The sequence below is a fragment of the Pinus tabuliformis genome, chromosome 7, assembly GCF_031772625.1.
Source record: "Pinus tabuliformis cultivar Carrire ecotype Pingquan chromosome 7, CPIR1, whole genome shotgun sequence".
Classification (NCBI taxonomy): domain Eukaryota; kingdom Viridiplantae; phylum Streptophyta; class Pinopsida; order Pinales; family Pinaceae; genus Pinus; species Pinus tabuliformis.
In genome coordinates, this window is record NC_142293.1 from 957,416,901 (window position 1) to 957,433,844 (window position 16,944).

Sequence of the window (16,944 nt, forward strand, 5' to 3'; positions counted from 1 at the left end):
TTTTGCAAAAATCCTTAAATGCTTAATTGACATATCCCCCCCTTATTTTTGCATAGCTTTTGGATATAAAGAGAGGATTGCTGCTCAACAAAAGCCTTGAAGGTCTTAAAAGTAAATGTTACAGTAAAACGACTTGAAGGTCTTGAATTACATGTTCTTTGCAAAAATACCCACGTTATCTACACATAGTATTTTGGGAGAAAGAGAGAACTGCTTCTCAACAAAACCCTTGAAGATCTAAATTAAATGTTCTCCACTCTTTTTGTAAAAGTAAAAGCCTTGAAGGTATAGAATGGCACGTTCTTTGCAAAAATCCTTGAATGTTTGATTGGCATATCCCCCCATTGTCGATTCATAGTTTTTTGATAGAAAAAGGGGCTTGCTTCTCAACAATATCCTTGAAGGTCTTAAGAGGGACGTGAGAATTCGTAAGAATTCCTTAATAAGTGTGGGTGCATACTTAGCCCTTGGAAATGAAGGAGTCAGAAACGACATGAGATCACCATGTACCAACTCAAGAGGTGTAATTGCATGCAAGGATTTGCCTTTAGGAAAAGAATCTTGATGTTGTTTTCCAAGAACACAACATACACAAACTCCATTAGGGCAAGAAACTTTGAGAAGGCCACATACCAAATTTTTTGTGTGGAACTACTACAAATACTTGTAATTTAGATGGTCAAATCTTTCGTGCCAAAGATGACTCAAAGAATTAGAATGTGCAATGAAAGAGGAATTGGAAGAAGGCTCCAAACGATCATAACTATACAATCAAAACTATGATCAACTCTTCTAGAAATTACAATAATGTTTAGAGTTTGTAGTTCTTAAATGACTACATCCTTGGGAAAAACTCTACTATTTTCCCATCACTAGAACGACAAATTTGATTTATAGAGAGTAGATTGGCAAAAATGTTAGTAACAAGGAGAACATTATTGGTGCCCCCATTGTCTAACTACATGGTCCCTGATCTTAGAACATCATACTATGTAGAGTCTCCAATTGTAACTTGCAAAATGCTACAAATAGATGTGGAAGGAAACAATTTGTGAGAATGAATCATTTGTTGTTATGTACTACAGTAAAAAAAATCCAACCATCCAAAGATGCATGAAAAGGCTTGAGTAGATAAAGCATGTCCTTACCAAATGAAGAAGATTTGGGCATTGAAATTTTTTTTGAATGGTTTCATTCAAGGCTTCTAGTTTCAACTAGTGTTTGGATCTAACATGTCTATGTATGTCATCAAAACTACAAGTTTCACTTGACTTCTATTCTATTTATACTAAGTTTTATGCTTACCTTTGGACGTTTGAGCCTTTGAGCCACAAGAGCTTGACTTTTAGAGCCAAAAAGAGCATATAGTTGTATAAGCTTAGACCTTTCCCTGATAAGCCATTTACTTAAAACTTGTTTCCGAATGAATACATAGTAGAATAAAATGTAGAAAAAATACCTGATACTGGATAAAATCAAGAAAATGCACTCTTTATTTAATTGGTTTTTGGACCCCTAATAACCACTATTAACCTAAATTTGACAAGATAATCTTCAATGGATGCATGTTCATCAAAGTAAAGTATAAGTAATGACAATTTTGTTTTCGATTGTAGGGGTTTAAATTTAGTGGCTTTGCCAAATAAGGAAGCCAACTTGGCCCAAAGGCTTTTCAGGATAATCAGTTCAAAAATGACTCCCAATGGAACATCATGTCGCAATGAAACTTGAATCTGAATGGAGAAGTTATCATTAATATACTCAATTGACTTGTTTTAGTTATTGTTGTAATATATACCAATAAAAAAACAAAAACCCTTCCCCCAAAACATGTCTAACTGAAGTATCACTTATATTTGAAATGAAGTGTTGCGTGTCTCACCTCAAGGAGGTTAGTAGGTGTGACTGTTAGCGTGTAATTGTTTAGTGTAAGAGTAGCAAATTTCCGTGGCTATTGCGGTAGATGGCTGAAAAATACTAATCGGGGAAGATGCCGTGCATTCATCTGAAAACATCTACACCAAGCTACCAAGTAGTGGATGGAATCGACCTGCCACCTCTACCCTTAGCAAAAGGAACATTGCCGATTGTTTGCTATCAATTCAGATCCAGGAGCTTATGTCCCCAACAAAGTTCCCGTGAGTTGGTCAGAGTTAAAACCTAGGCATAGTCGAATCAAAAGCACAGAAAAGGTCCACCCTACTCTCGATCTTCACACGAACTACAATTCTCGGGATGCAGAATTTGTCATATGGTCGACCGAGAGTTTGATAAATAAATAACAAACCCTGCCGAAGGTAAAGACCGTGTAATTATGCACATTAAATAGTTTCTGCACTGCCAAAGGCAACAAATTACAGTGTCTTTGCCCCGATTGGGATGCAGAGCTGTTCAAAGATTCAACTGAGAACGGAGGGACGAGAAGTAAAAAAAAAAATTCAGGGAATGAAAAAAAGGACCAGATTTCTATTAAAACGAAAAACTGATTACATGTGTCTGTAAATACCTACAGGCAAATAATTAAGTACTATATGTTGAGAAAAAGAAACTAAGAAGATCTCCATCTTCAAAATACAAAGACCATGAATCGAAATTATAGTGAAGTAGGTTCACTGTAGGAGAGTCACAGAGTTTGATAAATAAGACTAAAACTCGTAATTCTGCTGAAAAATCAAAAAAACCAAAATTATTCTAGACATGTCATCAGAAAAAAAAAAAAAAATTGGAAAGGTGCCAGAGCTGTGAACCGCCTTCAGAACCATAACTTTAAAATGCATGATACCCACTTTGCATTGAAGTCCCTGCTTGGAGAAATTGTCTGCTTGGAAAAATTGTCTGCCACGGTATTCTGAAACCTGTAAATGTGAGAAAAACGAATTTCTTTGAACCCAAACTGCAAATCCTTTAATCCACATACCCACTTTGCATGGAAGTCCCTGCTTGGAGAGAATGTCTGCTTGGAAAGGTTGTCTGCCACGGTATTCTGAGACCGGTAAATGTGAGAAAAACGAATTTCTTTCATTAATCCGACGCATTTTATTGCGTACTGGCGTGAAAGTAGAGCGATCATTCATCCATACAATAGAAACTTTTAAGTCTTGAACCCTATCATTTTGGCGCAGTGTAATAATCCCCGCAGTGCAGTGATTTCCACCCATGTGTTTGTACCAAGGCCACAGGACCGGAACAAATGCAAATGCATGTTTAGGTTTCCTTGCAAAGTCGATGTGTGCCCCACATTAGAGAAGTAAATTTTAAAATAATTTAATTGTTTTAAGTTCTAACTCTGTTTTAATTTTAATAAAATTAAAGTGAAGGTATTTGAAATTGTTTTAGTGTGATTTTTTAGAAGTTTTTTTGGTGGGTTTTTTTTAAAATATTGTAGGAATTTATTGAAATCACAATTTTAATGGGTAACTCTTGTTCAAATAAAGTGCCTTAGAGCTTTTCAAAGTGCTAATTTATATATACAATCAAAAAACCAGTTTAAATAATACAAATCAAAAATCCACCTCAAAATTTTATGTAAAATGACACTTCAGACAATTCCAAAACATTTTTCATAAAATTGTATTTTTAAATATATAAAAAGTTAGTGTTATTCCAAAACATTTTAGAATATTCCAAAATTACAAAATTCACAAAGTAAACAAAAAAAACGTAATATAAAACAATTATATCATACTAGATTCACCAAGGATCTGTTTTTCTTATGCTGATTGGAAGGAGAGATCTCCTACTTGGTTGGTTCGTGGAGTGACTCCATTGGGACAACAAACGCTGTTGTAACCAGAGTGATCCAAAAACAGACAAATAAACAGAGCCGTTAGAAAAAGGCATCACACAACTTGTAAAAATTGTTGTTTTGATACCATGACTTGTAAAAATTGTTGTTTTGATACCATGATAATATTAAAATAATATTTTGTGGGGGGAAACTATTGCAAAAGAACAAAACGTTTTAAAGAGAAAATACAAAATAATTTATTAAATCTGCTCTGAAAAAATATAAAAGATTGTCTATTATATATAATAATAACTTAGGGAAAAATGATGGTCATGTTTAGGAAAGAACCCTTGAACAGATTCTCAACAAAATCTAAGGCATTACTTTACAATCTTCATATTTTGGGAAAAGAATATATCCGTCTTACAACAAGATCTACTAGATGTATACTTCATTGCATGGAAGCTCTCTTCTTAATATGGAAAGCTTTGGCTTACTTTGTCGCCAATTTCTGTTTTAGTATGCTACAATAGTTTTTATGTCCAAGTTGATAATTTGGGCTAGCATTTCACTGTTTTGGTTTACCATAGTTTCCTCTATTATAATTTGGTTGGTTGTTTTTGTTTATTTTACTTTTTATTTGTATTATTATAACATTTATCTATAATATAATATTTCTATTTATTCGTAAATTTAATTACACAGAAGATGTTTTTTATTGTGAGATTTATCCTTGTGATATTGTTAAGATTTGTGGTCTCTGACAGAATCTTGAACAGGTGTCCCTCCCCTTCCATTTAACTCCATCTATGTTCCTTTGCACAGTGATGTGCAAATATAGTACATCTCTTTTTATTATTTTATATAACCATTTAAATACCTATTAACCCTAACTCCACCCAAACTCTTGTTTTAAACCCTAGAGTCGGATTGCAGGTCAAAATCCTCTTGTATTACAAAATTGTGGAGAATCATGATACTCTTAAGAGTACAAGGAACCATCTTTTTACTATGTCGTCTCTAGAGGCATACTCTACAGCTTCTAAAAGCATCATCAACACGTACACCAAAGCCATATCACGAGCAACAAGGTTGCATCAAGACCGCATAGAGATCTGCATTAGTGTACCAAAGCCCTATCACAAGCAACAAGGTTGCATCAAGACTGCACAAAGATCTCCATTAGTGTATTGACCTATTAATAGAGCCACAGGCACACTGAGTTGCCAATCTACACTCAGAAGACATAGCAAATTGTAAGAAGTGCACATAGATTTGTTTAAAAGACACAAATACACAACGAGAAAATTCAAATTTGCATAACTAGCACTCATATTAAACTACAAATAGTCCAATATAGGAAAATACAACCACGTTGAGCTGCCAATCTACACTCAAAAGACACAGCAAATTGTAACCATATACATAGATTCATTTGAAGACACAAACACATCATCTGAAAACTCAAATTTGCATGATCGTTGCTTTTATCATTCGTGCGGCATAACGCATTGGATATGTGTTTGATTATTAATTAATCCAAATTTGAAAAAAATTAACAACATTTTACTTTATAAACTATTTTAATTTATTTTTCAAATATTTAATTATTTTTTTCCATTTTGATTGGTTGTAGTTTTTATAGTCTTATTGTGTAATGATGACTATATATCATCATATATTGATTAGTGACAAGCTAATGTCAAGTTTGTGAGGTTTGGGTTTTGTATAGTACAAAAGACTTAAATGTTACCCATTTGTTCAAGTGAATTTCATGTCATATCCCCATGTGCCTCCAAATCTCACCGCATGTGATCTCTATTTTCTTGGTCAACTTGCCAACCCCCACGTACAAACAAAAGGTCATTTCACATGGCCACGCGTAGATCACATAGGTGAATGTTATATTAGCCCAAGGTTTAACTGCTCTGAGAATGATCCAAATTTCTCAAATATAGATATGTTGAAAATTAAATTTAAATTATTTATAATATATTATATAATTTAGATTATTTATAATATATTAAATCAATTTAAATTTTTAATGGTTTTTGGGGTAAGATAAAATTATATTTTAATAATTTATCAACATTTTAAAATTTTCATTATTTTAATTACTTTAAAATAGGTGAAAAAATCAAATCAAAATTTATACATTATAATTTGCCAAAAATAATTCATAAGAAAAAGTGTAAGTTTATTAACTTGTTTATAAAAATAAAATTTAATTAATTTCACAATTTCATTTATTGATAGAAACATTATTCAAGTTACAAACCTAATTTCCCTCTCTAACATATTAAAAATATTACAATTCAATGTAACATATTAAATATATTATAATTCAGTGTAACTTGTTATAATGATGAAATCTTTTATTAATAGATATGGAATAGTTCATAACAAGAGAGAAAGAAGTTGGAGCTTCTGCAATTCGAACTCGCAACATGTCGAGCCCAGCTGAGAAGGAGCAGCAACATTCTGAGAAGGAACCTGAGATGGAAGCACAACCAGACTCCGTTGAAGTTGTTTCCATCGAGCTTCCAGCTCCCCCAGGATGGAAGAAACAAAATGAGCCGAGGCAGGTGCGAGGTCGCCTCTCTGAATTTTCAGGGTTTATCGAGATGGGTTCTAGAAGTAGTTCTCCCTACTGGTGCCATGCTTGCAATCGTATGTCAAGATTATCGGCCAGAGACCCTACCCTTTGTCCCACCTGTGGCGGAGGGTTTATAGAGGAAGTAAGCGATGGCGTTTCGATCTCTCGAACAAACCCCTTTGAGGGCTTCTTAATGGAGGACAGAGAGAGGCCTTCTGGGGCTGACCTCATGGCCGCCTTGCTCAACCGGCTAAACAACCGAGGAATCAATGAAGGCCATGACCACGTCCATGACCAGATGTTCTATAGTCCCCTTCTGATTCTCAGACGGGGCCCGATGGGGGCTAAGGGCCACATGGAGTTAATTTTGGGTGGCGATACAGAAAAAGAACCTAGGGCCTTGCCTACAAACTTTGGGGATTATTTCATGGGCTCTGGGTTAGAACAACTCATAGAACAACTGTCTCAGAATGATAGATGCAGCCCTCCTCCTGCCCCAAGTGTAGCCGTGGATGCAATGCCCACGATTAAGATCAATACCCAGCATCTGGTTAACAATTCTCACTGCCTTGTCTGCAAGGATCGGTTCAAGGTTGGCGATGAAGCCAGGGAGATGCCCTGCAAGCACATTTACCATTCAGATTGCATACTTCCCTGGCTGGCTCAACACAATACGTGTTCTATCTGTCGCCATGGATTGTCAGGTGGCGTTCCTGATGGCACACAGGCTAGATCTTCATTCAAGCCCAACAGTGCCGCCTCATACCCCTCTACACCTTCAGCATCTGGCGGCCAAGGAAGCACATCCAACGATTATTTCCCTGAACCCTCTGCAACCATCGGCTACTAGCATTGCTCAACAGTCCAGCGATTCATGAACAAGTGCATGGACGTGCATCGACGAGTCCCGCTATATGGACTGTCTGCGGAGACATCCATTGCACGACCTAGAAACCTCCAAACGAAAGTAGAACACCTGGTAAACTCTTAGCGATATCAAATTTTTATTAAAATCCCTTTGGGGATATCTATCTTGGTTTGGGTTCTTGCAACAGACTCTGTTTTACGTTTGAATAGTCGCATTTTCCACCATATTGGATATCCTATAGGATCTCAACATCTGATATATGGGGGCAGAGCTCTCCAGGACACCAGACCTCTCATGGACTATAATATTATATCTACATCTACAATAATACTCAATATGAGACTGAGAGGTGGTGCAGCAGCAACCTACAATAAAACAAAACAAACAGGATGCAACGTAGAGAGCAGTTCAACAAAAAATATAGAAACACAACAGAAGCACAAAAATGCAGGGCTTTCTTTCAAGAACATCCTCCAAGGGAAAAATACTCCTACAGCAACACCAAAGCAAGCTGGAACTGAACCTAGCCATATATTGTGGAGCAATTGAATTATACCCCAGAATTAAACATAGATATACTAGAAACAGATGAACATTGTAATATTTTTGAAAAACAAGCTATTATCTGTAGATTCAATTGTTTTTGGCCAAAACCTATCGAGCTCTTCCAATGGATTTTCACAAACTAGACTACTCACTGTGAAATTCATCTTTGTTCCAAGGGTTTCTTCATTGTAAATTTCCCTTCAACAGAGGCTAGAGACATTATATTACAGGAAGGACCATGGTTCTGGGGATCCACAGGCCTCTTCATCACACCATGGTTTCCAGAATTTGAAGCAAATACTATGGTTGTATCCAGGATGCCTGTATGGGTCCATTTACACAATCTCCCATTACATCTTTGGAACCAACAAGTCCTTGCAGGTATTGGCAACACCATTGGGAGATACATTAAAATGGACTCACAAAGACTTGAGGAAAGAATTTTCACTTTCGCACGAATTTGTGTGGAAGTAGATCTCAGCAAAGGCCTACCAGACCGCATACAATTGAAACACAAACAGAGGTGTTGGACACAGATACTAGATTATGAAAATACAACATTTAGATGCAGAATTTGCCGGCAAACAGGACACCTACAAAATACGTGCCCTGAAGCCAAAAAAGATACTCGAAGAAAGAAAAAAACAGGGAAGCAATTCAAGGGATGGCAATTTCCCCCACCATTGTCAGATGAGGAGGAGGAAGCTGATGTGGAACATCCCATATCCAATGAGAACAATCAGATGGACAAAGACCCAGAAGTACAGGTAACAAATCCACAAGATCCGATGGACTCACAACCAGCAAAAATACCAGATACAATGGATACCAGTGGCTCAAAGAGACTACATACATCAGACAATTCTGATTCTGATAAGGACAACCCTCAACCTGTGGCTGACACTTCGCTTGCACTTGTATCTTCGATGCCGACTCAAGGGGAGTGGAGAAAGGTTGAGAAGAAAAAAGGGAGAAAAGCATGACCTTTCTCCCCATCTGTACAATATTTTTTTTGCTTTCTATGAACATCTAATCAGTAGTCTTTGACTTGCTGATGAATGCGTCTCACATCTACAACATGTAATTTTGTTTTCATTAATAAAATTACGATTTTTCTTTCAGAAAAAAAAAAATAGATATAAAGATTTATTCAAAAATAAATGAAAAAGTTCAACAAGGTATCCATTTTTATTTATTTGTATGGTAATATAGTAGTATTAATAATAATAAGTTGATTTTAAGGTTATAGCCAAGCCTACATCAAATTGGCTTATGAGACTCTCTTATGTGTGAGACAAGGGACCTACTTCTTGTGCAATGATTTGACTACTAAATCTAGGAAGGTGTACATACCTAACCACTCTAAATTTGAACTTGCAACCTCTTACGAGGAAAGCACATGTTCTTAACCATTAAGCCTACTCAAGTAGTTTTGTGACATAAAGATATGCCACTTGGAGAATCAAATGTAAAATATTTTTTTAATGGATAAGGATCCCTAATTAAAAGTTTAGATAATGACATTTAAAAAAAGAAAGAAAAAAAGCTTCCATTGGTTTTGTAGGACAATACATTGTTGTCATGATACATACACTCGATACATTGCTTGGAGAATCAAACACAAAAATTTTCTAATTGAAATGGATCCTAAACCAAAACATTAGACTCGTATTCAAATGTAAAAATTGGTTTATACCTTTCAATGTTCAATAATTAAATTGGTTTATACCTTTTAATGTTCAATAATTAAACTAAGCAGCAGGGAACGTTAGCTATGCGGCCTTGTTAAAGTATGATTTTATGAATTTACAAGAATTTGCATGTGTATGTTTCAATGGGCTTCAACTACCATAAAATTACAAAGCCAAATGCTTTTTTTATCAAAACCTAGATGGGGAAGGTCGGTGCTTCTAAGTCTTGGCTTGGCCTATAATAACTCTTAGAAGAATATTCAAATATAACTTTATGTCGCTTGAGTTTTTCTCTATGTTCAGTTTCTTCATTTTATATGTGTGTGTGTGTGTGTTCTCTTCTTTTTCTTTGTCTTATTTATTTCCCTTGCAAAAACAAATCTCTTTTGTAATAGAGTTGTCTCCTTCCTTAACTCTACAATTCCATCCTATAGCCAATAACAATTGTGCTCTCCTCTCTATTGTCTTTTTTTCTTATTGCTTTTCTACTTTTCCTTTTCATTCTTTTTCCTCCCCGTGGTCTCTTTCCTTCTTTATTTTGAGGTAGTTTTTAGTTTTCATGAGTTGCCCCAAAAGTCATGTCCCTTGCCACCAAAGCTTCCCTTTTTTATCAACTATTATGTATTTTAATTGAGTATAAACAAAAGTTATCTATACTTATAAATTGTAGATTAGTTCGTTTGTGTGGAATTAAACATTTATCAAGTTACTGGTTCAAATATTATGGTGGGATTGAGAGCAGAAACCACCTGTGAAGAGATAAAATGTCTCAAAAAACATCCACACTCTATTGAACCTCACACAATGTGGGTGACAACATTCACACAATCCTGATAACAACATGCCACAATCATGAGGCCCAGCTTCTATTAGAAAGTAATTGTCTAGCGGCACGGCCGCCAATCTTTTGATTGCCAATAAAGGCCACGAGAGTGCTAGTTCTAATCCTTCGGCTTTTAAACCAAACCATGTGAATGTCTGACCACGGATCCCATCAAACATCAAGGCCATGACAAGAGAAGCCCAGGGAAGGTGCACACGTTGGATTAGTCATGGAGGATCCAATGGCCAGGGAAACCCCCTGCAAAGCATTGAGCAGTGGACCCAAAAATTTCAAAACATGCATGTAAGGATCAAAGTCATTGAGTGGAATGAGATTGATGACTCAAACCGAATCGGTGGCTCAACCCCCACTTTGCTACAATGCCTAAAATATCACGAATGTTTGATGACCATTGGATGAAAACGAGGATCGATGTTTCATGTTTCAATGACGACCCGACTTCCACAACAGCTCGGAACTCCTCCACAACAATTTCAAGTGATGACAGTCAACGGACAGAGGGATGTTTCGATGTGCCAGCATCAAATTACCTAGGCAAGAGAAAAACATGACCTCATGTTGAGGCCACAAGCTCTTGCTAAAAATCTGCCACTGATTTGTCAATGTATGTGCCTTCTCGATATGGACAAAGTTACATGGAGATCAAAGTGTTAGTATGCAAGTATTGTGTTGTCTATGACTGATTTGATTTGAAACAGACATGCACCAAGGAGAAAGGAGAAGACTCAAATCTGAAAGATCTGAAATATATTGACACGTATGTTTAGTTGATTCACTTGCTACAAATGTTTTATATTGATGAAACTGTGATGGTATGATCTAAAACATTTATTCATAAGTCTGTAGCATTAATAGTCAGGGTTGCAGAAAGTGAAACTGTGTTTGCAGCAAAAAATTTCAGATCTATACGCAAGTATGCTTGGATATAGTCGTGTGCATACATGGATCCACCTTTGAAGGGTTGTGTATATATTTTGTGAAATAATTCTTTCAATATGTGCATATTTGTATGTGGGTGTTGTGCATGGTAAGTGTGTACATACGCGGATATGCCTTATGAAGGTCGCATACATAAACCAGGGTTTGATATGCTAATAGATGTTTACATATCTGATGATTGATGTTTACAGTTGATGATTAGTTTACCTGTTGATGTCTTTATTATGATTGAAGTGACTTGGTTGAATTGTTCAAGTTTAATGGAACAAAAGTATATGATCTATAATTGGTTCATAAATTTGTGATTGATTCTATGATTTGCAGCTAGTGAAATGGATTGTGAATGATTCAATGATTAATGATTTCAGTGTTCAGTATTTTGAGAACTGTATGCAGGTATTATACAGAGAAAGCATATATATACGTGGGTGTTATTCAGTACAGTCGCATACACAATTTGATATTTATCGTTTCTGGTTGGGTTATGCATTCTATGTCTCGATACTTCAAAATTTCAGTTGATTTACAGTGTGACAATGTCTCAGATTTAGTGCTTCAGTTTGTTTGGGTTTATGGTTGATATGGGTCCAGGTGGCCTACAGGTTGGTTTGATGATTGTTTGACAGGTGGATCCAGTTTGAAACATTCTGAAAAGTGGTCCACAAGGAGCTGAGGGTAGCAGTCTTCAGAAAGGGGTTTGTAGCTCCCTTCTAGTAGGTGCTGGAAAACGAGAGAAGGTTGTAGCCTTCTACAGGTGGGTACCTATGTATTGGTTAGAGTCTGTGCCAATACAAGATTGTAAGAAGTTTTCCTTTATAACAAAAAAAGAAGATAGAGACGATGACAACGGTGGTTTTCTCCCACATTGGGCTTCCACCTAAAATCTTGGTGTTCATGTGTGTTGATATGTTTCTTATGTAGCTGCTTCTTAATGCTCATGGTTACTTTTTAATTGATGAATAATGAAGTAATGATTTAAGGATGAACAGATGATGAAATTAATGATAAATTAGTTATTTTGATATACGCAGGTTGCATTAACCACAGTTGCGTACGTACGCTTGTTTCCTTAATGACAGTAGCATACATAAATCAAAATAAGAAATTGAAAAAACTGGAGTGTGTAAAATATTGATTCACCCCCGCCCCCCTACAAGTATTTTTCCTAATAATGGTAATGTTAAAAATTTAAGTAAAAGGATGATTTATCTTTCATTTTCATCCTTTTACTTTAAGAATTTAACATTACCATGAATTGCATATCAGTACTAGGGTCATAGGCTAGAATACTAGGTTGCCCCACTCAACTCTTGTTTCTTTGAAGGAAAAAAAAATTGTTTGGAACATCTTTGTGAATTGTTTTTGCGAAGAAAGCCTGGGAGCGAATTTCTTTTTGCGGGAGCACACCCCTAGGTTTCTCTCGATGTGCTCCTGCTCGGAGCACGCTTCAAGAGCTGATTCGAGAAGGGGGGGGGGGGGTGCAACACTCCACCACAACCCTGCTCCAAGTCATCCTCTTCTTCTGACTCTAGCACACATTTAAAGATCAACTACTCATCATTTTCTCTTAGCTCCATTACATGGAAGTTTGTTGTCACCTCATTTTTATAGAAGGTTTCTTAAATTTTCATCCCCTTTTGCACTTGGGAGCCTTCAACTTCAACATTGAGTTTGTATTAGGTACCCTCATCCTTGTTTTCTTATTAAGCACTTGTTATAATTGTTGCCTCAATGTTTGACCCATCTTTAGTAGTGTCCTCATGAACCGTTCTTCCCTTCACTGCTACTAACATTGCAATGTCACTGTCAACTTGGCTAAATCCTTCTTAGGCTTCTTCTTTCATGTCTTTCTATCTCAACATAGACACATTCCTCATCTTTTACTACTACTAACTCAATAGTGTGCTCCTCACTTGCAACCTCAAGCTTTCTATGAGCAGCTCTAAATGTACATTCATCCACAAGAAAATTATAAGTTTTTGGCCCCCAAATTATCAGTTTTGGGAGTTTTTCACCTATTATCTTCTCCAACTATTAATTTTCCATGAAACGCTGCAATGAATAATTGAAAACAGGGAAACAAATACTGAAACCAAATTTACTTTCACCAAGATACAAAGTTTCTTAATTGGTAGGCAGCATAATATAATCACAGAGATAAAAACACAACACACAAATTATCATGCTTGTTTACCCATGAAACCCAAAAGGGAAATCTTCCTTCTTTGTTGTGGTATTTTATTGATTGAGTAAATAGAACGATTATAAGGCAATCTGACTTCTTGAGAACACACTTGTTCTACTGTTATATAAGCCTGACTCTACTCTGCAATCCCTTGACACTGCTCCTCCTTCCTTGCACTCTGCCTGACCCTATTTCCTTGCGCCCTAACCTCCTATTTCCTAGTGAATAGGGCCTCCTATTCTTTAGGACACAACTCCTAAATCCTAATGTAGAATTGCCTCCTATTTCCTAGCACAATTTTGCCCTATTATTTAGCACAAGGAAGCTCCTAAAAACATGTGAATTAGCTCCTCAAAGATACGCACACCACAAACAAATAGATCTCACTCAAACTCATGCACTCAACAATGAAAAAGCTTTGTGCCTTCATCCTCCTTTTATAGATTCGATCCATGTTAAATTAGGCGAGTTACAAATTTATAACTTGAGTGGTGATTGACTAGTTAACTGAGTTGAACTGGTTCTCTCTCTAATCATCATTGAAGTTATAACTCATCCTTCCTTCAATCAAAGATTGAAGTCTCAACTCGTCTTGAAATGAACTCGTAACTGCCACTCTATCATGTAGTTAATTGAATAAAGGATCATGTAACTGATCCTCCAACACTACGCATGAACTCATGAAGTTATCCCGCAAACTAGAAATAAGCTCACCATCTCCTTGAACTCGCTCCATGGTCAAAGAAAGACAACTCATGGTCTTTCTGGCCAAGGCACAAGCTAGAGAAGACCTTCCACTTGCTACAATTTTCAACACCAACTCTATGAGAAAGCACACTTTCTCTAAATGGTAGGGTTCCTCAATTCCTTCAAAATTTATCCTCTCATTGATGTTCCTTTGTTTTTGGCACCTCCTTCCCTTTTGCACCTTCTTTCCAGGTCTTCTCCAAATACATAATTCATTTGAACCACCATTGCACTTCCCCTTATAGGGCCTTTTCAACTTTGAATTGATTTGTTTTGGTATTTTCCTTGGGCTTTCTCTTCAATGGCTTAACTCCTTGGGCCTCCCCCATGGCCTCTAGATATTTATGCAACTTGCTTAGCTCCATTTTTAAATCCATATCCATTCCTAAGAAATGGTCCCATTAGTCATTTCCTTTCATTATATTTTCTTCACTCAAACCCTTTCAATAGTTCTTCCCAGCTAATACTTTGCTAGAGTAGTTATTTTAAGGAATTTCATGACAACTCTATCTAACAACTATGCTTGTTGGAGATACTTTTAACAACATGCAGATTTAAATCCACCCTTTAATCTTCAAAACTTCAATGGATTCCTTCATGCATAGAGGAATCCAATCTTATAATCTCTTTAACAATCACAAGCAAATTCCAAGTCTTCCCACCATTTCCCCACCTCACAATGCATATTTCTCTTTTTACTATGTGAATCTTTGACTTTGTTATGAAGCTTGCACCTTAAAAAATTACAAGGAACCAATAATTATAGTCCAGTGTGTTGGATTTTGTAACTATGTTCAGCCTTCATAATATATATTTGGCCCTTGATGTATTTATATTGATTATTGTAAAGAATATTTTAAATGCTGGAGACAAAAGAAAATTATATTTAGGGTCAAGTCCCACTTGGACTTTTAAAAGAAGAAAATTTGAATTTTTGAAATTGAAATGTTTGGCTCCAAGTTTGTCAAGTCAACTCAAGGTAGAGTCACACCCATTTGACCCAAGGAGAACACTATATAAAGGCAACTCAACCTCCTCCTCAAGGCACCAGTTCACACTCTCTCAAGAAGACAATCTTTGGGTATCCTAGCGAAGATCAAGAAGGACAAGAAGGATGAAAAGAAGGATGAATTGGATCGTTGTCTCTCTCTTGAGCTCGCACGTGTGGATATACTCTCTCTCTCCGCAGTTTGCATAATTTTGGATAGTTTCTGTTGCAAGGGTCAAAATTTCTGGGCAACTTCTGGGGACCGAAATTATGGGATTCTTGTAGTTGTAAGAGGGTTGAAATTAAGGGTCAAATCAAGTAGATCGAAGTGTTGGATTAGGTTGGGAGGCTTGTGTTGGATGGTTTGACCAGGTGTGACCTAGTTAATGACTGGAAGGTTTAGGTGTTTCTCTTGTTGAAAAAAAAAAATTCTCCATTGAAAATGTTGTAGGGTTTTTCCCCTTAGTGGGTTTTCCCTGGATAAATATTGTCCTCTCTTTATGCATTGTGATCTCTACTATTTTATAGTTCTTATATGGTTGAATTTTTAAAGTATAATTGCTAAATGATATATTGGAATAATTTAAAAGAATATCAACATCAAAAGTAATTATCTGTTTTTCATAATTATTGTGTTAGTTCCTCTTGCACTTAGAAATCAACATGGTATCAGAGCTTTGGTGAAGGAAGGAACATTGCGATCACCTTTGAAGAAAACTTACATTGAGATAATCATTGTTGGAGTTCTTCTTATTGATATGCATCTATGCCATCTTCCGTGAAATCCGAGAACAAGTTGGAAGAAGCCTCAAACTTTGAAATTTGGAAACTTAGAATTGATCTTATTCTCACAAAGAGCAAAGTTTTGAATATTGTGACATGGAAGGTTGTAGAACCAACATATATTGCAGGAAAGGAGAAGTTTAAGGAGGATGACATCATTGCCTTGAGTCTTATTGTAGCAAAGCACATTGTGAGATATCTATGTGATACCGTGAACTATGGTTTGATATTTGTAGCAAACAAGGATGTATAGCTTTAGGGATATGCCGATGTTGACTAGGCATGAAGTGTTGATGATAGGAAGAAGACTTTGTGGGTATGCTTCACCATGGGTTCCACTGTGATATCTTGGATGAGCAGGAAGCAAAGATCTGTTGCACTTAGCATTGCAAAAGCAGAAAGTTGATATCTTGGTTCGAAAGTTGTTTAAAGGGTTGTTCGACCAAGAGCTAAAACCGATCATAATACACTATGATAATCCAAGTTGTGTGAATCTTTCAAATAATCCCTTGTTCCATGAAAGGTCAAAGCATATTGAAATAAAGTACCACTATATATGTGACATGGTAAAGAGGAGAGCGATAAGGCTCGAGTACATCTCCACCGATGAGCAGACAAATGATGTTTTGATAAGCCTATTGCCCAGAGAGAAGTTCATGAACTTAAGAGAAAAGTTAGGGCTTGTGGATATTACCCCTCTCATTGAGAGGGAGTTCTAATTTGATACCACCATGGTTGGACATTATCCCAATTAGGAGAATGGTCTGATAGGCCCAGAGTGCTCACCAGATAGGGTTGAGTGAGTGCCTCTCTATGAGGAGACCTGATTACTCACCATGAAGGGTTGAGTAAGGTCTAGACTCGATCACACACCAGAGAAGGGCTATGTGAGGTATTTTAGTATTTGGACCGAATCACACACCAGGGAAGGGTGGAGTGAGTTATTTTAGCATTTGGACCTGATCACACACCAGGGAAGGGTGGAGTTAGGTCATTCAACATCTAGACCCGATCATTAAACAAGGAAGGG

General features: G+C 36.5%; 2 protein-coding genes across 3 annotated transcripts in view; both read left to right on the forward strand.

Moving 5' to 3' along the window:
• LOC149250802 (cysteine-rich receptor-like protein kinase 1) overlaps window positions 1-16,944 on the forward strand; it is a 153,907-nt gene that overhangs the window by 31,748 nt on the left and 105,215 nt on the right. The window lies entirely within an intron of this gene.
• LOC149250803 (putative E3 ubiquitin-protein ligase RHC1A) lies at window positions 6,339-7,173 on the forward strand. Its single transcript, XM_089458283.1, has one exon. It carries the CDS (start codon window positions 6,352-6,354, stop codon window positions 7,171-7,173), a length of 822 nt encoding a protein of 273 aa, XP_089314409.1. The 5' UTR covers window positions 6,339-6,351.

Bases quoted from the DNA above. Each gene is read 5' to 3' on its own strand.
- LOC149250803 (XM_089458283.1), top strand. From the start codon at position 6,352: ATGGGTTCTAGAAGTAGTTCTCCCTACTGGTGCCATGCTTGCAATCGT.